The sequence below is a fragment of the Rhea pennata genome, chromosome 20 (assembly GCF_028389875.1).
Source record: "Rhea pennata isolate bPtePen1 chromosome 20, bPtePen1.pri, whole genome shotgun sequence".
NCBI lineage: Eukaryota > Metazoa > Chordata > Aves > Rheiformes > Rheidae > Rhea > Rhea pennata.
In genome coordinates this window covers 11,318,844-11,342,402 of record NC_084682.1, presented here as the reverse complement: position 1 = coordinate 11,342,402, position 23,559 = coordinate 11,318,844, and the positions used below count along the sequence as shown (strand labels likewise).

The 23,559-nt window shown below is 43.7% G+C and overlaps 1 protein-coding gene across 2 annotated transcripts in view; it reads right to left on the bottom strand.

Moving 5' to 3' along the window:
* Positions 1-23,559, bottom strand: part of GALNT17 (polypeptide N-acetylgalactosaminyltransferase 17) — a 204,875-nt gene that overhangs the window by 2,528 nt on the left and 178,788 nt on the right. For both annotated transcript variants that reach the window (XM_062592343.1, XM_062592344.1), the window contains 4 exons: positions 15,169-15,354; positions 11,752-11,889; positions 10,487-10,582; positions 263-430 (listed from right to left, as the gene is read on the bottom strand). In XM_062592343.1, the coding sequence (XP_062448327.1) occupies positions 263-430; positions 10,487-10,582; positions 11,752-11,889; positions 15,169-15,354 (588 nt within the window). The remainder of the gene's footprint in view (positions 1-262; positions 431-10,486; positions 10,583-11,751; positions 11,890-15,168; positions 15,355-23,559) is intronic.

The following is a 23,559-nucleotide window of genomic DNA, read 5'->3' as shown; positions in this document are numbered from 1 at the left end:
ACGATAGTGTAATACTGCTGAGAACATTCCAACAGAAATGGAAACTCATCCTGGAACCTCTCCTACAATACTGTCCCACCTCTGACTGCTCTTAACCTTTTTCCTTTGCCCTCAGAGCCTCTGGCACCTGGTATTGCATAGGACCATTTTGTCTTTGTCCCCCTCCCCAGTGATGAACAGGTCCCACACCGAACATAGTGTGACACAGGCCACATGTAGGCAAGGGAGAGGAGAAACAGCCAATGGTGGACCTGTAACAAACCTGTATGAAATTCCAGCGCTTATGGAGGCTGCTCTTGACCTTTTCGCAATCAAGGAGCTGAGGGAAATGACTTTTCACATTATCCACCAGACAGCGAGTATCGGGTAGAAGAGTCGTGGTCCCAAGGGCACCAAGATGAAGGAATCCCTCCTTGGTGTAGCGTGCAAGCTGCAGGCAGGGAAGAAGAAGAAGACAACTATCAGTAGCTTTTGAGTGCCATTAAAAAGCCATATAGAAAATGACAGCTATGAAGAGCCCCAGGAAAAACATGTGAGGATGATACATAGAGAAAGTAGAACTGACAAAAGGAAAAAAAATTTCTGGCTTTCTTTCCTTGTTATTTTTGTGGGTTTTTTGCAGATGCAGATGAAGAGCAGGGGCACAGGGAAGGGATGAGAATAACTCTGAGCCTTAATACCATCACGAGACTGACGCCTCCAGTCTCCTTTGAGCCTAAAGACTCTGTAGGTTGAGGTGACTGATGACTTCCCCCACGGTTTAGCCTGCAGCCAGCTGGCTAGGTTGGGCGTGTTGGTCTGTTCCGTTGCTTTTCCTGCGCTTGGCCAGCCAGTTTTGCTTTGGCCTGTACACGATGTTGATGGTATGTTTGGAGCAACCCTCCAGCAATTGAAACAGCAGCCAGGTAGCAACGTTGGCCAGAGCAATCTGATGCGTCACTGGCCCTGTTCCTCAGGGATGCAATCCCAAAGCTCCGCACAGTTCCACCGTGGAGGGAAGGCTCAAGCGCAGGATCTCATCTTTACACTCACAACATCACCGGCATCTGACTGCTGTCAAACTCCTGTGTGCAGGAGTACTCTTGCGGAGCCACCTCTGCTGCCAGGAAGAGGGAGGCACAGAGTAGCAGAGAGCTCGGACGCTCCCGAGGGCGCTCTGCCGGCAGCTCGCACAGCTGGCTCGCAGACAGCTCCACTGCCTCTGTGGCTGCTCTAGACAAAAGGCCCAGATATTTGCAGTGTTTAAGGAATCCCACCAAAATATTTCCCTAAACATATTTAAATGCAGGAGTGAAAAGAGATGAGTGACAGCAGCCTGCCTTTTATAGTTCAGGGGAAAGATATACACAGCTGCTTATTTAAATTATGAATCAATCTATTATCAAGCAGACAAATGAGCAGTATTCAGTACGTTAATTAACTGAGCATATCTGTGACCCAGATGTTTAAAAAGAGGCAGTAAATCACACTGGGAGTTCAGGTTATCTCTGTTAAAATAATTAAACACTGAAAATCAAGTTAAAACAATGTCAAACGGTCCAACTTGAGTTAGTAACAGCAGATACAGTTATGATACTTGAATCTAATTTTGCTCTTCCTTCACTCTGTTGGTTGTAGGTACGCCTGTCCCTCTTCCTCAAGATGGGCGTCTAAAGCACATCGTTCCCTGCTGCTGGCAGAGCTTTGCTTTTGCCCAAGGTGGTGTGTATCAAAGTGAGGCCTTAGCCACTTTACATCTTACAGAGGTCCACTTGTCGTAGTATCGTCCTTCCAGGCGTGGATTCAGCTCGACAAACGCACTGGGGAGCATGCATGAGCGGGCTCTTCTCGCAACATGGCCGATTGCCCCATATGGCCATGCTAGCATGGGGCAGGGCTGGTGCCTGGTTCCTGCAGAGGCAGCTGCCCCACGTGCAAGGTGGGTGCAACGTAAGACTCGTTCCATGGGCATCTCTGTGATAGCTGAAAGGCTCAAATTCCAGATTTTCTTGTTTGGGCGGTTTGAAGTTTTGATGAGTCAAGCCTTGAGGAAGGCAGTTCTCACAGAGTGACAGCATGTTTTTAATCATGCAACTCATCTGAATTAGTATTTGAGCATCAGAGGGAATGAGGCCACCTATCTTACTAAAAGAAAGAGGAATGGAAAGAAAAAGACAAAAGAAACAAGACTTGCTTAAGGGACCAAGAAGAAAGCCAGCTAGGGGTCCCAAATGGGCAATACAAGTTACTCTATCCTGTTTCTGAAATGTTTGTTACCATGTTCATAAATCAGTGTGCTAAATACTTTCTTTTTTTATTATGTTTGGCAGTGTGTCTTTAGACAGTTGGCCTAATGCCCACAAGGCAACATGCTTTCTGCTGTTACATGTTATCGCCTAATGTGGTGGGAAAAATAAGTAGAGCAAAAATCAAACCTTTCCTGAGGAAGGGAGCAGGGGGATAGGGAGGGGAGAGGAAGCTGCAGGGAAATGAAATGAGCTGAAAAACAAACATGGATATTATGAAAAATGCATTAAGTGCATCTATTAGATGTGTCATCTACTATGTACAATAACCAGACAAAGCCCAGGACATGCTTCTGGATCTAGCAGACTGCATAACACTTGATCTACTTCTCTGTCAACCAAAACAGAGCTTGCAGTGATAACTGTTGCAGGCTTCCAAGCCTCTTCCTTCTAAGCATTTCAATACTGAGAGTGATTATCCCCAAAAAGCTCGGTTGACTTACAAGTCTCATAATCATTTTGGAAAATACTGCCTTTGATATCTTAATCCTTTGTTCAGTATTTGTTCTGTTCTGCAGCAAGCCCACCATGACAGCTGGCAGTTTCAATTACAAGGTAAAAGCAGGAGGTCAAGCCTTTAGGCAAAAGAGAGTCTGGTAGTGAAGCACTGGTTCTGCTACCTTGGTCCTTCTTGAATGATACAGGGGAAGAAAATACAGAGCAGAGGCCCCTGTTCAAGACAGCCCTGCAGGTGGCTATTGGGAGCACTTTCTACTAGGAGTTGTCCATTAGGATTGGGTTTTGAATTTGCCAGGTGGCACCTGGGAAGCATCTCTGTCACACGGCCAGGTCCTGGCTTGACCAACATGTTAAGGAGCAGCTCTAGAAGCAGGGCAGAAGAAAGGCACTACGCTCGACAAGTGATTGCATGCCTTACAGCAGGCACAACCACCTGTGCTCAAAGGCACAAGAGAGGCAGAGGCACCCTCAGGAGTCCTGGGAGAGCAGCCTGCGAGATCATCTTCAGGCCAATTTTGGAAGCAGAAAACCAATAATTCTTCAGTGAGCTCACACTTCCTTGGAGGAAAAGGAAGCTTTCCTTAATACAGCTTATTTACGCCTCAGACCACACCCGCCATATGCCCAGATCAAATTTCCTCTGTTACTGCAACAGCTCATCTCATTGGGTTCACATAAGACCGTAGCCTTATTTAGAAACTGAAGGTACCATAAAAATATTTTATAATACTAATAAATTACACACTCCATTGTTACTAAAACACTCTGAACAACTGTAGCAATTCACCATCTCAACAACTCATCATTTCCAATAGAGTTGCCCTCTTAAACCTGCTTGGAACAGCCCCGATCCTGATCAACGAGAAAAAGTGATCGAAGAGATTTTATCCTTTGGGTACATATGAAAGCTAAAAGAACAAGAACTGATAGTGAGAGGTTTCTGGCTGATCAATACTGACGGTGCTCATGGGGATATTTAGTATCAATGCAAAATATCCGAGGAATAACAGAGCTTCTTTGCTGAAGGGAGTACAAGAAGGGAATGCAATGAGCAGCCAGCTAACTGAGTGTGGCACTGAAAGCCTGGCCCCTTCTCAGGAGACTTTTGGAGGGACAATGAGTAGACATAAAGGGGATGTTGTATTTACAAGGAACAGCTTCTAGGAAGTGCTGAGCTTTCAGCAGATCCTCTTTTTGGTAGATCCTCCTTTTGGTAGGATTTCAGTAGGGTCTTTCCAGGTCTTCGAGCACTCTGCTCCGAGTCTCGTTGCTGTAAACGTGTAAGCCCTGCCCTCCTCCCCAGGAATATAACTGATTTGCTCTGCACCAGCGAAATAAATCTTTCCTTTGCCCTGGTTCTGTTTATCTGAAGAGCCCCAGCACAAGCCACCCAGGAGAACTGTTCTTGTATGCTCTGAGAAAGCTCCTCAATCAGATGTTTTCCTGCTGGACCACATCCGTTTTCTCCTCTCAAACATTTTGTAAGAACAAGAGGGACTGATCTGGATTCTCTCATTGTCGAGCATGCCAGTCACCCTGAAAATGCCCCCCTACGTCAGCAAGTATCTGAGCAAGGTTACTGTCTTGGAGATTCAAGAGCTATTTTCTAGTCACCGACAATTTCCTCATACTGTCATCACGGTGCTTGAAGATAATAAAAGTTTGCAATTTTTGAAGGAAATGATTACGCTGACAGAGGAGGAAATTTTACTTAAGTGTAGCCCAGGCACAGGAAGTTAATGACAGACTACGTAGTACAATCAGTTATAACTAGTGGTATTTCACGTAATAAAAGCATGTTTTCTTGGCTTTGTGAAAAGGCCGGTCACTGAAATCTTAAACTCTTCCCTTTACAGTAATGTGTTCTGCATCTTGTTACCTGTTAAACAAGATTCTTAGCGTCCAGAAAACAGACCAAGGAAGGAAGGAGCTGAATGGATGGTGAAGGATATGAATAATTCAGCAGAAAACAAACCAAACACAAAGGTACTGCCCTGAGGAAATGCCTAAAGGAATTATCAGACCTAACGGAGGACAAGATAGAAGTTGTCACGAGCAAGGGGAAGGACCAGAGAAACTCTAAAAAGAGTTTTAAAGGTTTTACTGAACTCACCATTTAAAAATATTAATGCTGATGAGATCTTAAACCCCTTAAGCGGCATAAGTGGCCTGGGACCACCGAAAATCAGAGAAAAGCCCTTCAGAGCTAAGTCCCAGGTTAACACCTACTCACTCTTACAAACACCTCTCCAAGTAAAACTGCATCCCAAATAAAATTGCACCCGGGACCTAAGTTCCCCACCACCAGCTGCCAATGTTGGGGGCTGCTCTGCCCCACGGTGACCTGCAGCCCCTGCCCGTGCCGGTGCACGGCTGCTCGGGCTGCTCTCCCACCGGTACGCCGGCGCTTGATGACCTTCGTGGACTCTATCGGAAAATAATTTAGGGTTGTTTAGCTTCTGCAGTGAGAAGATCATCAATTAGTAACTATAAGTAAAGAGTACAGTATTTTCTCTTTAATACAATTTAATCTGAGGTGCTATTTTGTTACCCTTGACACTGTAGTGTCCTGGATGATCTCAGTATTTATGGCTTTGTCCCCAAGTTCTGGTGCTCAAATGGGTAAAACGTATTTTATCCTGTAATTAAATGAAATGTTCTGCCGAGTGAACATTATCTTAAGTTTTATTGTATTATGGTGCTTTCTATCATGTTAATATATCACTATAGTTCTGTCACTCCAGTGAGGTATTACTATATTATTAGTGTAATACATCATTACGGTAAGGTATTTTCGTGATGTATCACTTAAAAGATGAAGCCATCAGAAAAGAGAGAAAAAAAAAAGAACTCAAGAGCAGATTCAATTTAATTACAGGATAAAGGGATACTTCATCATGAAATCTGATAATGATTTAACCTGGAAGTAAATGGAAAGCTAAGGGGAAAATAAACAGATGAGAAAAACAAACAAAAATTCTCCCAGTGATGGATGCTACAGCAAAGTTACTATGCACAAAAGCAAAGATTTAATCCACATTCAGCATCAGGCATGGGATCCATCTCACTTAGCGCCATCCATCTCAACGCTACATGCTCAGCTTAAATCACTTATCAGTCATCAGTGGAGAGAGACCAAAACGTCAAGATCTGATACATGTCACCGTGCCTTGAATGGGACAAATTTCTCTCCAGAGAGATTCATCAACTGCAGAAGGAGCTTAAGAAAGTAACTTAAGGTGGACAGATTCTGGCTGATTAGGTGATAAAATTTTAGGGGAAACTGCCTGAAAGTCTGGCTCCCAAGTCATAATAGATCAAGCAACCTCAAAAGCACCAGGTCATCAAAAGCACTCACAGCAACTGGCTGCACAGTTTGCAAATACAAACGTTGTTTTTTTGTTAAATGTCTGCAGTCAGGATTTGACAGGCTGCCAAAAACCCCCAGATTCAGGCTGAGCTCATTATTTCTAATTTTTGGAACCTGTTCCACCTCCACAGTGCTCTCAATTCGTATTAGAGGAGGTTGCTCACTACTCTCTCTGCCCTGGAGCACTCTGCAGAGGAGTGCATGATATGCAACACTTGAGATGCAACAGCAATAACGCACAGGTGATCGACTGCTTAGAAACAGCAAGAACTCCTAACAACCCCCCAAAGTTACATGGGGGGGCAGGCACCAGGAACCACGGCATGCTGCTGGCCTCGTGTTGCCCAAACGCCGTCAGAACACCCAGAGTCCTCTAACTGTGAAATGGTTTTATAGGTGTAGGTGGATGAGTCATAATATCAAAAAGAGAAGTGGAGATTTTAGGCGACTACGTTAACACTAACAGAGGCACCACCCTGAGGGCTTTCGGGTGCTGAAAGAGCAAATAGGAATCGTCACTGCCTGTGTTTTGTAACTATAGAGCAAGAGACCTAATTAAACAGAATGTTTACACCACTTCTAATTATATTTCCAATAATAAATCAGAGCATTCAGCCCATTAATTAAACAGTAATACTGAAAGTCCAATTTTGTCTGTGCTGCACCCTTATTTTTGGGAAAGGCTTATTTCAAAGCCTCTGCGTTCACCACTAACTACTTAAAAAAGCTTTCTCAAGGAGTTAAACTAACTGCATGCACTCTGAAACAAAAGAACTGCCAAGAACTGGCTCTTATTTGGAAAGGAAAGGGATAACGTAGAGAGAGAAGAACAGAAAGAAAAATCTGAGTTATGCTTGTGAGACATACAAGATGAAGGGAACCAGCAGCAATAAAACATTTTACTTGAAAACATCACGTAGGAAAAGAAAACATCATTAAGTTTAATCACAAAAACAGCTGAAGGAAAAAAAAGAATTTGCTTTTAGCCATTCATCTGAAAGCCTAGGGCTAGTCGACATTGCCAGACTAATTCAGTTTCTCATATCATAATGTACTCAGAGGTTTTCGTTTCTATCCAGAAAGCGCAATGGGCAGTTGGTGCCATTTAGGACCAACCTGTGTACATTTAAGCAAGGCACCACCTAACAGCTAGGTGATGTTTAGCCATGAGCGAATCAGCCACAGTTGCCTGATCTTTGTTTAAAGGCAAGGATAAACTAAACCACAGTTTTTATCTGTAATGACCCTCACTGCTGGTTCCAAGGCATGGTGGCTCACCAAGTTGGCAGTTCAGGCTGTGATGAGCTTTGGGACTACTGAGTTGAGGTGAGGCTGGGAAGAGCAGGGTGACCATATTGTGAGAACAGGCTCTTTATGCACATTCTCATCACTCAAACTATACACCTTCTAGCAGAGAATGACCCTCCTTGAGCATGCTAGACCCTCAGATATGCAATAAGGCTGCCACAGCTGAAGCATCCTGCACCTTTAAGTACCCACTTGGCTCCATCTCCACCTCCCACTTGCTTCCCCTCATGCCTCGTTAGCAGCAGGATACTGCTAAACTCATTCTGCAGTTGGAGAATTAAAAACATAGAAAAGCTAAGAAATATGTTTAAGTCTGACACCCTGTTGACTTAAACCCTTATTGATGCTCTAGGCTTTGAGCCAGATTTGATGAGCTAATCCTTAAGATCTGACAAAAATCAGATCCTGTCTTGGGAAGACTACCAGGAATGGGATCGCACGTTCCCAAGACCAAGGCAGCAGCTATATGATTTTGCTGTGAACCCTAATATGTGTTTCTCACCTGAAAAGCAGCAACTGCATTACCTCCCTCATAAAAAAACTTCTCCCATGTATGGACTGGATAAGCAGTGTGTAGGAGCTAAACAATTATGTCCACTGGATTAAAGAAACAAAGCTTTGTTTTCAAGATTGAGTTTACCAAATATCTCTGGTATGGCTCTGAGATGGGTTCCAAGGTAGCCGTAAGTCAGAGAAGCCTTTGTTTCAGCCAGGAAAACTCCAATGCTTAAAAAATCAGAAATCCACTCAATAAATACATCACCCCAAATAATTTGAGAAATCATACTGTCTGATGTTGAAGTTTTCTTCTGCTCCCTAGGCTCCTTTTTTTTGATTCACAGGAGAAAACAGTTTTCACAGGCAGGCTTTTTGTTATGTAAATACCTGCGAGCACTTAATGTTATGTTTTTTATTGTGCTATATTTCACAGTTTTGACCTTAATGAATGCACCTGCAGTGCTGAGCTTTCTTTAGTAACACTGATCAAAACTACAGAGCAAACTTCAGAGGTTTCGCTTCTCGTATCTGCAATGTGAACACAGTGACCCTGGAGGGCTGCTGGACGATAGCCTTAGAGGGCATGTGGGACCAAGAATTAAAGCGCTTATGTTAAGCATTTCTATGAAGTGTTTGCACTTCTGCAATGAGATGAAGGTCTGATACAGTGACTTGCCTTTGCCGGTATAGCAAACCAGCCAAACAGCAGCAGTGTATCAGGTTGCACCAATCTGAGTCTTTACTTGTTGCTACATGACCTTCTGTGCTCCTTCATCTCAATGATATCTGAGCAGTTTGCTGTCATGCAGTGATTGCAAGAAGATTTAGGCACTTACAGGTCTTTAGACATGTGGCCCAGCCTGACCAACAGTGCTCATGTCATGTGCAAGCACAGACAGCTTTAGTGTCGTGTAGTGATTTTAAAATAGACTGTTGGAAGGTATTGTCAACTCCTGAGTAATAAACATCTTGATGCCAGGACAGAAAACTGCGGAGCGAAGAGCTAGGACTGGCCTAAAAGAACTTAATAAAGCATTCTGGCACAACTGAGATGGATTCATCTCATCCAAATCAAAGTTAAGTTGCTACGTGTAAGACTCTTCCTCTCATTAGTAGAGAGCAATGGGCAGGAGCTATCCCACGTGTGAGAGGTCTGACAGGTCTCCTTCTGGGGTGCCTCTCTCTTTCTTTGGAGAGAATCAGTGTGACAACTTAAGCCTAGAAATTTAGCTTTTGGACATCCACTACCTGCCCACCTCATCTAGATTTCATATATTCAGAGCTGCAGCACTGATGCAAAAAAAAAAAAGCCAGGTACATGCATAAAAACCTGGTGACAACCAACCAGAGCATCGCTGGAGGAAGCAAAAATTTCTAGAACAAGTGCCACCACTCTGTAGTTTTAGGGAGGCCTGGCCTGGTTTTGGCAAGGGAGGAAAACATCAAGATCACGCCATAATTCATAAAATATCTGTGTCTTAAGATGGCCATTCTACTTTAGACCTAAAAGCAAGCTTGTTATATTTTCTCCTAAAAGATTATAGGGGAGAAGGACATTCTGATACGGGATTTGCATGATGGGAAGATGGCCATCAGGCATACAAGAACAGCAAGGTGATTACAGGATTTAGGTAAAAGACTAATGTGGGCGTATAAGCAGAGAGAGGAGAAAAATGGACAGAAAAGCTAGCCAGGAAATTGTTAAATTATCCCTGGAGCCTGCAGATCCTGAAAACACTGCTCAGAGTCTGCACCACTAGTCTTAAGGATGATTGCATTTACACAGCTAGCATGGCATCCAGTTTTCACTACAGATTGGCATTTCATCCCTATAGCTACCAAGTCAGCAGCATTCCAGCTCTGCAGGGATGTTGTTTTCCCTTCAAAACATAATGCAAGACAAAATTACATAAAAGGCCAAATTAGTTCATTACCACCAACTTTCAGTTATTTGATGTCACTATTCCTGTAAAAGTTAAGAGATCCAGAGAAAATCTTGAAATCACGACTGTTAGTTTAGAATGAGCTTAAATTAAGATAAGGAGCTTATAGGTTGCTCCTAAGGTTTTGGAAAGGCGAAAGGGCTGGTAGAAAACTACAGCTAAATCACTGCCGTGTTGAAATGGCTAATTATCATCCCATCAGAAAGCACTCTGGTTTGTTTTCCAAGTTTGCACCTTTTACTCAGTGGGTAGAAAAAGAAAGGAAATGCCTTAAAAATGCCTTTGCTTGTTGCTCTGCTGGTTGGCTGCTTGCTTTCAGCATTGCTTACTCTAGCCTGGATTTTTTTTGTTTTTTTAATGATGCTTTTACTCACAGCTCCCGCACAAATCTGGTAATTTAATCCAGCAAACAGCTCTTATAGTAGCTGGAAAAAACACTTCTTTCTACATGAGTTTTTTTTTTTTTTTATTATTATTATTCATTTTTTAAACAAGCAGCTGGAACTTATAATTTGATCATGCAGCTAACACAGGGACTGGGCATCCATGCTCCATCCCGGAGCAGCCTCTGCCAGCTCTGGTTTGGTACTTTCCCAAGCAGCCCGTGCACAGTAAATCCTTACCTGAGGTCCCCAGCCGTGGCACGGATACAGTATCGCTGTGTGGTTCTCTTGGGGGCCCTGGTCAAGACACACATCTTTCGCCTTGTTGTTTCGTAGCTGCGGAAAGAAATAAGAGGTTACACGGTCCTGTCTTAGTGGAGATGAGCTGCAGTAACGTCTCTGATCTTGCTTGATAAGGAAAGAATATATATTACTACATCATTGGACATAATCAGGCATAGATTAGTGGTCCATATAATGCTTTTTTTATACAATGATCACCACTTCAACCAACCTTCTTAAACACAGATTTCTTTGTTCATGTGTATTTTTAGATTGCCGACCGTATATTGCCAGGAGCCTGGAATCAAGGCAGAATTGCTTATATTTCATCAAAATGAAAATCCTGAAGTGCTCAACAGGCCAGAAAAAAAATTAACTAGCACAAGGGATCCATTTGAATCACTGTACAGGTGCAGAAGACACAGAGCTTGCAAACCAGCGGCCAGGTATTCAAGGACACCCTTAGGAAGGAGCACAAAACACTGCTGAATTCATGCTGCAAAGTGAAATAACGACTGAAACCGAGTTACCGAGTCTAGTTTATGCACAGATGTCTTCTCTCCGGTGTCCCCACACGGAGTAACTGAAATGAAGCACTGCCTTTCAAAAGATTGCTTTCGGGGAGGCTTTAGCTGGAGGGCATTAAGTAACTTTTTTTAGAGTTAATGCCCGTCTGGGGTGCCTGGTCCGTGCTTCAACAGGCCTCCTCAAACTGTCACTACGCCACAAGAGATCTATTGCAATTATTATTAGTTCCCACAAATGCCTGTCTTTATATTTCTACTACTGTCTCAAAGCCAATACATACTGAATCAGGTCTCCTTACTTTATCTCAGCCTTAAGCTGTTGCGACAATGTGCTGTCTCCTACTGAGAGCACGTAAGGAACGAGGCTAAGGTTATGTCAAAAGCTTTTATATAAAGACTATGTATTAAAACTATATATTCAGCTGCTTAATCCCTGGAGTCAGTGGGTAACATAAATAATTTTGTGACAATGCAGTAAATAAGGTATTATAATATTCTACTGTAAATGGATCTCCAAGATCAGAAATAAATCCCCAATAGGCTTTTGCAAGAAACTGCTAACACATTTATATATATTTATATAATTATACAGTGGGTTTTGATTCATCTTATCTCCTTCGAGGCTATTTCTCATCAAAGCCTCACCAGTTACAAATATTATCAGTTTGATCTAAGGAACTGGTTGGCCTTAATTACCTCGCCATAAGCAACGGTGTTGTTGTATCTTCTCATTTCTGGATAAACGTGGTCCAGATACCACTGGAAATTTTTACACTTTAAGCTCTTCCTTAAAGCTTTTCTCTCAGAGATATCCCCAATGTCAATACCTGGATTCTGAAAAATAAAGACACAGCATTTCACTGAACAGTTATTCTTATAAAAAAAAAAAAGAAAAAAAAGATTGCATGTCACCGATGTTCACTATTACTTCCAAGCAGCTTGGAAGCTGCCAAATGTTGAGCAGCTCTGTGCAGAGGCCACGCCAGGGCATTTTGAGGCGTGCTTCCAATGTGCAAATCATCATCGCAGGACATCAAATGGAAGACCTGCATTTCACAGTCATGGTCACGAGGACAAGCGTCCTCCTTTGGTATGTTTTGAAGGCGTTCTCCTAGTGGCCACCAGACTGATGCTGGGCACATTTGAGCTGTGGGAGGTGATTTAGAAAAGAAAACCTTCAAAAAGAGAGATTTTTCCAAAGGGCGCAATGCCACAATATCTTTAAAAGATCTCATCTCTCATTTAGGAACTAACATACTGCATTTCCAAAAGAGTTTAAAAGCAAATGCAAATTAAGATTTAAAGGGTGGCCATGGGCTGAGTCCTTGAAAAACAAACTCCTTTCTGTGCACTGAACGCTAAAACATCTTCCCCTTACGTGTGTGACTCTACTTAGGGGCAGCTGAGAGGACAGCATGATTAGAAAGTTATAGAACAGGGAGCGGGGGCGAAGAAGAAGGAATGGTTTAAGGTTCAAATATAATAAAGGAAGCAGATAGCTAAGAATAGAGGATAAAATTACAGGAGAATAAAAGTTTAGGCTGATCCTCAGAAAAACCTCTTGACAATCTGGACAATTTTGCCACAAAACAGTCTCCGTGGAGATAGAGTGGAACCCCACCGCTCGCGTTGATTTAAAAACAGACAAAGCTACAACATCCATCCCGGTGGGAATAATCTCGCAGGAGCCAGGAGCAGTGACTGAGGAGCGCAGCCCCACTTCAACCTCTTATTCCATTACAGCATCTGGGGAATCAATGCACCAGCCAGTGGAAGAAATTAAAGGCGCAATGCAACCACTTTTATTCCTTTCTACAGGTGTCTGGGCTCCTGTGCTTTTTTAGCTCATGCTCTTGTCTTCTCCAGGGATCTTAAATAGAGCTGGGAAAGCAATTTTCCATTACAACACTTGCAATAATCTTCTAATGAATAATTCACTCCGCTTTAGAGAAGACACCACTTTAATGCGCTACTGGTAGCTCATAGGTAAAAGTAAATATGATTCAGTGTCGACAGGCAGGACGGTCTCAAATCCGAACAGGCGAAATGGGATGCTGAGCCAAGCAGCCCCACAAAGCAGTCAGAGGCTGAAATATGCTGCGCATGGCATTTGCTTCGTTTTGTATACAGCAGCATCGCAAAATAATTCAATGTACCTTCGTATCTCACTGCACAAAACCACCCGTCAAACAAGGCTTCTCTAAAATTAAATCCTCACAATTTTACTGATAGAGCTGTATAAAAATCCCATGTCTTTTTTCAGGTAACTCAGATCTGCTTCTCCAGACCCACCTCCGGTGTGGATTCCACGTGACGCTTCCTTTTCAGGATGCAACAGGACCTGTGGCTTCACATTTGGTTTTAATCCCTTTGTGCTGCCCTCCAAAGCCTTTCCTCAGCAGAACTGCGGTGCCTCACCTCCAACACCAGATCAGTTTAGGGACTGGCTCTGTACCGGCTATCACTTACGATCCCTTCCCATGCAGTTTGCATCTTGCAACCTATTTTTTACGGGAGATTCGAAATTACTCAGTCCTACAGGTCACTTTCTTTCCCTTTTCAAATTCATAGAGCACTGCTGATCATAGGCAGCGCCCGCCTGCAGCTTGCCAGGCAAACAGCGTTGCTTTCAGCCTCTATTCACTTATTTCTCGATAATAAACTAATCCAGGATGCTCCACCACCCGCTGCACATCAAATCAAGAACTCGAGCAGCTCATCGACCCTTCCTGGCTACCAGTTGCTCTCTAATGCAGCACAAAGTTGCTGCTACCGTGGCTCTAAATGCCAGTACATCTCCGCAGAGGAAATCTGTCCCCAGAAAGCAGCAGCAGTTCATATTTAAGGTTTCTCAAAATGCCTAGCCCCCAGGAAGAGCGCTCCCAGGCAGCTCTGCGACGGGATCAGATGCTGCCCTTACCAGTGGAAGCTCTTCACCAGGGTGTCACCTGCGAGGGGTGAACACTTCAGGTTTGCTTTTTGCCTCCAAAAGGGCAGATGGAAATAACTGCTCGTGAGGGGTCGGGCGACGGATGTCAATAGCTTTTTCTGCAATCAGGTAGCTCTGCAGGGCCCTTAGCTCCGTCCCCCAGGAAGTCGAGACACGCTCTTGGGCTTCAGTATTTGGATGTAGCCCATGCAAAGACCAAAGTCCTTGGATCTGCATGAACTCCTCCTGGAGCTTAGCGAGCTTTACACAGAAGCCCAGGAGATCGCTTAGAGATCCAGCTGCAGGATCTAGTTCTTGGGCAAAGTCAGCCTGCCTTGCCAGCAGGAACCTGCAGTTTTCCAGAGAAGATGCGCCACATTGCTACAAGGCAGGATTTATGTGAGAAATGAGGTGTCAAATCTAAGAAAATCTACAAGTTTCTGTACAGAAATAAATGCAAGCACCAAAGCTACCCAATTATGGTGTTTTTAGAGCAACATCTTTTGGAACAGCATCTCATTTTGTGAACCACTGTGCTCCTCTCCCTTTACTTCCAAAGACGGTTCCTAAGCGCTGCTGGCCTCTGTGCCGAACTGCCGCAGGGCAGAGACTCGACTCTGAGCTCTGGGATGCCAACGGCCTGGGAAGCCAGGCCATGCCTTTTCGTAGGACGCTCTGTCCGCAATGAGTTCTGGAGAGCAATGTCGTGCTAGCCACAAAAACACAGTTTGCTTTGGCTGTGGGCCTGCACATGACATGTACCTACCAGAGCTGCAGGAAAAAAAAAAAAAAAAAGAAAGCTCATTTATTAATATCATTATTGTTAGCAATTTTCTGTCAATGGATTTTTACAGAAAGACTCCACCTGCAGAGCAGCGTAACAACACAAACTCACGCTGTGTAAACAGTGAATGGGGAGATAAACACTCTGCAATACAGGTTGGATTTTTAGAAATTGCACAACAGACATCAGTTGATGTAAACGCTAGGAATTCCACCCAAGTCTGTAGTCTTTGGCAGCATCTTCATCAAAGCTGAGGGAGCTGGGCTCACTTCCCCAGCTGAGTGTCTGACCATCTGACTGATATTTCACAGTGTCTTTCACACGGGGGCACTAAACACCTTACAATTTAAGCTCTCAATCCAAAGAAGTGAAGACCAGGAGAAGGGTGCAAGGGCTGTACCTCCAGTGGCAGGTTCCACGCGATGTAGACGTGCGATTTGTAATCATCCATCCAGACCTCAGCAACTCGCAGGGCGTTGCGCTTTGTGTAGAAACCAATGTTGTTGTTGTAGGGCTTTTTCTTGCGCTCGATGTGAGCCACTCTCGAACACGGCAGGACCTCCATACTGCCCCCGCACAGCCACACCTGGAAGGCAACAGGAGAGCCTGAGCATCATGCACCAGACTAAGGCTCTGCCATGAGTAGAGAGAGTCCACGTACAAATTAAAGAGAAGGAATCGGTGGGGTCCGAGGTTTCTGTAATACGCTGACAAGCACCTAACATGGAAATGGGTAGCACTGTCGGTGGCCAGCACAGAACCACCAGATTGCCTTTACTCTGGCCACACATGATGGCAAGTCACATGCAAGGAAAATTTAACTAGTGCTCACAGCAAAACACATACAGACTTCAACAGGATCAGAACTCCATCCGGCACCCGGTATTAATGTTTTGCAGGAGTGGGTGCCGAGTTTACAGGGATGTTTCTATTAAATGAAAAGGATTTTCGGCTGGAATACTTGAAACAATTGCAAGATCTTGCTCTGCATAAGGGATGACTCAGTGAAACATATGGCAGGGACAGATTTCTCCCACTTGAAAACATTTGTTCATTATTTTTTCTTTCACGTGCTGTTTAAAATTCCTTTAAATCACAGTTTACAAGTTAATAAAATATTTTCAGATCTTCTTGTTATCTCACGGAAATGGAATTCACATAAAGACAGACACGTTACCTGAGTTCTTCACTCCCTGTTTGCCTTCACCAAGAAATTACTTATCTTAAATTAATACAGGCCTGTATGCAGGACGCCAGGCAACTGTTATAAATACATATGCCAAGCAAGCCTAATAATCCCAGTTTTGCCTATTTTGCAGTCTGCTGTTACATTATCATTTTGCTAAGTTGTTATAACACCCATAGTTTCCGGGAGCTCTTCCAGGCCCACCACCTTTTATCCCATCTGTGTTCCCTGAATTTTATTGACCCTGCTCAATAGGCTCTCCCAGCACCAGCATGAGTCAGACTCTCCATGCCCGACTGCTTGGATCAGATTCTGGTCCCTGTTACAGTGCAAAAAAACCCCAACTTGTTCCCCGTTCACCTCACTGTAGAAGAAGGGCAACCTGAGAACATGCCATGTCTAGCGACGGGGGAGAAACACCATTCAGAAACCACCTATCCTCCTTCCTGTGTGAATAATGCCCAAATCCCGTGGACGAGACGCTTTAAATAAGTCATCGTTGAAAAGATATCAGTGACAGGTAACCCACTTGTAAGCTCTGTAACAGCTGCCCGTCTTTTTCTATAAAATGATCGATTTAGCACACAACACGCTTGTACACGCATTTTCAAAGCATAGCTATAACAAATAATAGGTGGTATAGCAAGCAAAAGTCTCTCCTTGTTGTAATCGTGATATTCATACTTTTACCATTTGCATTACTGTAGTTTATAGGAACCCGCCTCCTAAAATCAAGGTCCCATTTTATTAGATGCTGCATAAACACAACTAAAAAATCCAGTCTTATCCCCGTTCTGCCGTTAGATCTTTCTGAACACTTTGGATATAATGTTGTACCTCCACAAAGAAGCTGGAGTTAACTCACGGGCATGTCCGTCCTTCCTGCTGAGCCTCAATCCGGCATGCATCTAGCTAGCTTATTGCAAGAGATTAGCCTGAAAGTAGGCTACACATAGCCAGAGCAAACAATGAGTAGATAAGGTAGTTCTAAAAACCCAGATTTTTTGGAAGGGGTATCCCCCCAAGGCAATATTTTGACAGCAAACACCCATGTTTCTTGCCCAATCAGTTCTTTAGTTTCTTAATGTCTCAACGAAATAAGGACTATTTGCCAGTGGGTGCTCCCGTAGCTGTTGGGTGCCTGGCTGGCTCATCATCCTCCAAAATTACAGGTGGTGCCATCCTGAAAGCTCCTTACCACCATCTCAGTTTTGCAGGGATCTGGAGAGAATTTTACTCTGTTTGGGGGAAATTTGTCCTGATTTGATCCTAATTACTTCTACAACCTTGAAAGTCTTCACTTAGTTAACATGTTATTTCCTAGGAAGCTTCCCTGTATTAGTAAGGCTAGGTCATTGCCTTTCCATGTTTTATTTAAATAATTTCTATGGTTTTATACTAGACACCTTAGATTTTTTGAGTATCTGTACAAAGTATCTACAAATACACAAATTGTGATAAACTGAGGGAGAAAGCACGTTGAGTTCTGTGCAAAAGTATTGATTATATACTTATCTACAAACCAGGTCCAGAGAGATCAATATAAATTTAATTTTAAAAAAAGGTAACTATGCTAGGAAAGAACATATTTCTACCTCCTAAACAAATTCTAAAATGCCATTATAAAGAAACTGGCTGTTTTACAAGGCATTTACATTCTACTGCCAACAACGGGTGCAAAGAAAACTATTATATGGGAAACAGTCAAGTCGTGCCTGATGTTGCTATCCTTCTTGCACAGATGAGTAAAGCAGGACCCAAGGAAGAAGCCACACTGCAAAGGTTCAGGAGACTATATATGTATTTTTTCCAACTAGGCTGGAAGTCACTGCTTTCCTGATGCCCTGAACATGCATTTGAAGTACTGCCAGACAGAGGCACACCTCCAATACCAAGGTCAGCAGTTGCACCTCGGCTGCCAAAGCGGTGTCACCCATCAACCTCAGCACCTCAATCATTTTTGTTCACACACCATAGCCAGAGATCACACTCGGGTGCTCCCCCATGCACACGGCAGCAGTCACTGAGCTGTCTGCTAATAATTTCCTGCACTGCAATAGCAGCGCTGTTTGGGTGCTCAGCCCTTTAGGGCAGATTTGTTCGAGTTGCTGAGAATTTCTTTGGGAAGCAATCTTAATTTATGTCCCTTTGGAGTGGCCTTCTGTCCAACAAAAAATCTTGAATAATAAATAAGGTTCCTGATACGATTTTCTTCATTAATTGTGAAGAAAAAAAAAAAGAAAAAAAAAAGAAAAAAAGTCATATGGCAAACAAACCTACAATCCCTTAAGACACCTATTTACTGTAACTAGTTATGTTACCCGCATAATCAGTGCAGCACGGCCTTTAAATAATTCCTGGGAGAACTGTCTCCATTTCTCAGAAGACAGGTAATCAAGAGCAGCACAACGTTGAAACCAATGAGAAAAACAAGGTATTTTCAAATGTACGCAAGTTTTCCCTGTTACTACTATTTGTTACAAAAGATTAAATCACTCTCTAAAATATGCACGGATAGAGCGTAAGTGCCTGCTTCAGGCCTCGAGATAGTGCATGTCAGAGAGCGGACTGAAAACGAAGTCACAAGTTTCCTGGTTGTTTCCTGACAGAACGAATCAAATCGCAACACGGCTCTCGGCTTGCCATCCGCGCACCCGTACCGGGACACGGACCCAAAATCAGGAGCGCTCCCCTCCACTAAGACACCGTGACGAAGTAACGTCTGCCCCACCAGGCTGAACCTGCCCGCGCGCGGCCCGGCCTTCGCCGCGGGGAGGGCCGCGTCCTCGCTCGCGGCAGCGGGGACGGAACGGAAGCTGCTTTCAGAGCGCAGCGTACAGATGTTCTTTTGTGCACGCAATAAAGAGAGCCGAAAAGATGCCAGTTTAGCCCGACCAGCTCGTTCCAGGAGCCACAGAAACCGTTTGCAAAGCGTTAAGCAGCTCAGAGCAACTACCTACCACCATCTCCTTTGCCCTCAAAAATACACTGCAACTACCAATTTGCTCTGCTCCTGGCTGACAAAAGCACCAATTACCCTCGAGAAGCCCTAAGCAGAATGATTTTTGACAATCTGCCTGACTTCAAAGGAGCCAGGCAGGCAGCAAGAGGTAACCGCGCGGCCCCGTCCTGGGCAGCACCGGGCTCGGGGGATCATGCGTCCTCCCGCTCCCGAGCCCCGGGTGTGCTGCAGTTTCCCACCTCTTCCTCTCCAGCAGTGAAGCATGAGATAAAATGATTAATTATTACTAGTATACTAATTATTAGTGTATGTTCATCCAGAAATGCTAGGAAAGGGGTGTTTTCCCCTGGGACGTTAGAATAAGGTACAATAACCAACTCTTCCGTAGCATTTCTCCTCTGGTGGCCCCAAGTTTTAGTTCGGGCTTGCCATCTGCTTTTTTGCCCGAAGCAAAGCTGTGTCAGAAAAAGGACTTTGGTTAGCTCAGTGGCAAAAGCAAGACTTGTCCTTCCTCCCCTTCCAGCCCGCCAAGTCCCAGGCCCGTGTCCTGCATCTTCCTCTGCGAAGAACGAGCATCTCCATATGGGAAAAAAAAACCACCCTACTGCCTCCCCTGCCTTTATATAATGCTGCGCTTCCTATCGCTAATGATAATAAAGTAAAAAGGGACAGCGACTATTTTGGGTCCTGAACACTGTGTTCTAGCTGGGGACCGGAGTGACACCAGCACTGAACGCTGCCAGCTCCCATTAAAAGCTCCTGACTTTAGTTGCTTCTAACTTGGCCAAATTGTAACTATTTGGACCGAAATATATCCCAGAACAGCCACAGCCTGCCTGCAGTTAATGCAAAGCGACACAATGTCTAACGGTGTCAAGATGAGTCTGCAAGGTAAACTTTTAATTTCCGGATGCATTGTGACAGAAAGGAACGGGGAGGGGGGGAAATGCGCCGAACTTTCATTACACAAACTCCAGGCTTTTTCAGCTGGTAACTTCATTTCTAAGGTGATTAGCAAAAATGTACCTTAATTAGCAATAGATTTCTCATTTAACAGCTTTGCCTTATCTTTCCTCCCCCTCTCCTTTCTTTTACAACTTCATAGCTAAGGGAAAAACACAATTACCCGGGGCAGCTAAAATAATAAGGAACGGATCAGAACAAAGACCCAAATAAAACAATTGAGAAGCGCTAAAAAAGGCAAAGCAGTAATCGTTTCTCCATATGCTCCCTCTTACGGCTCCAAGATACGGCATCTTTCCAAATTTTTCCTTTTCTCGGAACAAACGATGCTTTTATACACATACGCGCTTCTGGTCCCACATCTGAAGTGGTTTCCAGCAACGCAGCAGTGAGAAAGAGAGAGACGTCGCTGCGAGCCTGTTAAGTCCGTTCTGGTAAATATACTTTTCCCTGTCGTTACCTGATGCCTGTTTACAGGTTACAGTCAAGAGCTGCACAGCTCTCGCAGACGGCAAGGTGGGCTGCATTAGGCATTATATCTATGATCTATATTATATGCTCTATGTTACATCGTTGTTTCTAAGTGCCGATACGAGCAACCGGGAAGGCCGTTATCTGATAGGAACCACGACAGCAAGAATTGAGCAGCAGAGTTAGATTACGTGGAAGTCGGTTAGAAAGGACATATAGAGAGAAAAAAAGGAAAAAAAAACAGTTCTGTTTGGGAACTTTTTATTTCCACTGCAGTGGAATATGGTATTTATAATCTCCACACCTGTTCACAAACACTCCTTGAAGAGGATTGCATTTTTGCATTTTAGCTTGGATACCTGAATTTTTCACAGGTCACATCGCGAGATGACTGGAGGGCTGGAGAATTTATCTAAAAGCAGCAAGCATGCTGTCTTTGGGGCCGTTTGGATACGTGCAACTAGCAAAGGTGCAATGCTGTATTTACAACCAACCTTGCAAGCAGACCAGTCGGTTGAGGATACACTTCTGAGTACACGAGGAGGGAAATGCCCGTCAGTACGTCGGCCTTGGGACATGGCAGATCTGACACTGATGGAGCTCAGCAAAAACCAGAAACCCTGACACAACTTCATCCTGATCAACTAGTAAGTTATCTTAGAACCCTCTATGAAGAGATCCTGCAGCAGAAACAGGGAAAGGATTTTCATCGCTACATCTGTAGATTTGTTTTCTCTCTAATGAGGCCACGGAAATGCTGCCTGTGAACATCTGGGCTGTGGTATTTACGTATCATCCCTTAAATATATGATATTCCCTCCTGAATAGACCATGACTCAAGATGGTGGGAGAAGGGGATAATTTAAAACCACACATTTAAAACATTAAGGTATTTTTTGTTTTGTAATTTATTCTGCCTCGTTTCATCCTTGTGGATGATATGACTCTTGGCAAGTTCCTACGTTGTGTCGTACCAGTAATACGTTACTATTAGCTTTTATGCTGCTACTACTAAACTCATTCCATTGCTAGTGGCCACTTAAAAAAACAAAACCAAAACCAAATAAGAGGTACACATCCTACACCGCAAAAACTACAGAAATACAAAGAAACAGTTAAAAGTTTTCAGTCTCTCACTGTGCAAGGAGCACAAACAGTTTAACATTTGACATACTGGAGATGTTAGAATAAGGCAAGCTTCATGTCAATGCAAAGCAGTGATTCCTCTGTGCTGCCACAGTTCAAGGAGAACGATACGTACACTCTGTAATTGCATTTGCACAAACTTGAGGCTTTTCCAATGAAAAATTTATGCTGCGCTTCTGCAGCAATCCCAACACAAACTGTTTTAAATAGTGTATCATTCCTGGCTACAATAGATATTGATTTGATTTTATCACCAATCAAAGATTAAATATTAAAGAAGGGGTTTGGCAGGAGGCTGTATGTAAAACACCAAGGACAACACAGGGAGAACTAGCTGTAATGACAAGTGTCCGGGTACTCTTAGTTCGGAAACACTTCTAAAATGGAAATTTCCGCTTCTAAATGTACTGGGACTGCTGCTTTAATTGCTGCAAAATTAAACTGGAGCAACCAGAGCGACCGCATAAGGGGCTATATCCTTGCCATCTTAATGTTTCCAAAGTTAATAATAATAATAATAAAAAGAGGAATAGCATATGGATTTAGAACCACATCTTGCAAATGCTTATTAAAACGAGAGAGAAGCTCTCACACCTGAACTCTCAGCCTTGGTCAGAGCTGTAGCCAAAGATGTGCATCATCAGCTCTCACATGCTCGAGGACTGCGCACCTGCAGAGGCACAAAGCTGCAGTGCTTTGCAGCTCCTGGGCTGTAAATCTAGATCCACCATAATAAGTTTAGTACTAATATTCCTCACCACGCTAACTCTATCTGATCTGCCTCGGCAGCACGACAAGGACCCGATCATGCTGTAATAGCGTAATGCAAAGATTATTACAGACTCGTAAAAGGACAGCGCCTAAAAACAACAGCAACAGTAAGCGCTAGCCCTTCTGGAACGGGAAGAACATGCTGAGCTTTATACCCCAATAATACAGAAATTACTGGCACGATTTGACCCGAAAGTGCTTGGAGGTTGGTCGAGTTTTTTTATTGCCAGTAACATACCAAAATCATCCCGATCTTATTTCCCTATTACCGTCTCTCTCAAAGTCAAAAAAATAAAAAAATGGAAATAGTTCAACAGGATTTTGATCCATTTTTCATGCAAAAACTCTTCAGAGAAAATTATCCCCAGACTGCTCTGCAGACTAACACCGTTCTGCTTTGGGAAAGGCAGGGGTGGGGGGAAAGCAACAGCTATCATTTTAACCAAAAGTGGCAGTTCTGAAACAGAATTATTTATGCAGAGAAAGGCAGGAGCGTGATAGAGCAATTTCCGACTGACAGCACTGAGCTGTTTCCAGGCATCTTAACTCCAGCGCATCATGACTGTGGCTTTCGTTAGCTGTAATTATAGATACCTTCTCATCAAATGCTGATGCAGAATGTGATGGAAGGAAGCTGCACTCTTTCATAGACTCTCATAGACAGATACAATTTAATGCGACTCAGTCTGGCCTCTTTGGGCAAACTGCTCAACTCATCAAAAAGAACAGCTAATGAGCTTAAAACTAGAATATGCAAATAGATAGCAAGTAAATGCATGGGAGGGGGTGTCTATTATTTAACGCGAATGCTTATAACTGTGTGCAGACACATGCACGCGCACACACACACACAAGGTATTTTATGCCTTGTTACTGCTCTAAACCAAACTGACAATGTTTTCAAAGCCCTCAGATGTTTTCACTGCAATCTTTCTCATTTATTAGGCTTGGAAAGGAGTTTGAACAATAGTGTTTCAACAAACTGTCAGGTTTCCCTAAGGAGCTCTACCTCAGTTTGAGATTTTCCCCTGGAAAAGGGCCTGGCTGTCCCGTCGCACAGAGCTGGTCATCTCGCCCCGCTGCCACCGAGGCAGAGGGACGTCCCTCTGCCAGGAGGATCCCAAACCCCGCAGGGCAACGTCTCCTTATGTATTTCCATTCCTGGGAAAAATACTCTATTTTGGACTTCATGGCTATGTTTCAGTGGATCTAAGGTTAGACAAGAGGGAGTGTCCAAGGCAAGAACTCCTAGTCTGCTGGGCTGCAGCATGGCACTGCCCAACACGTTCTCC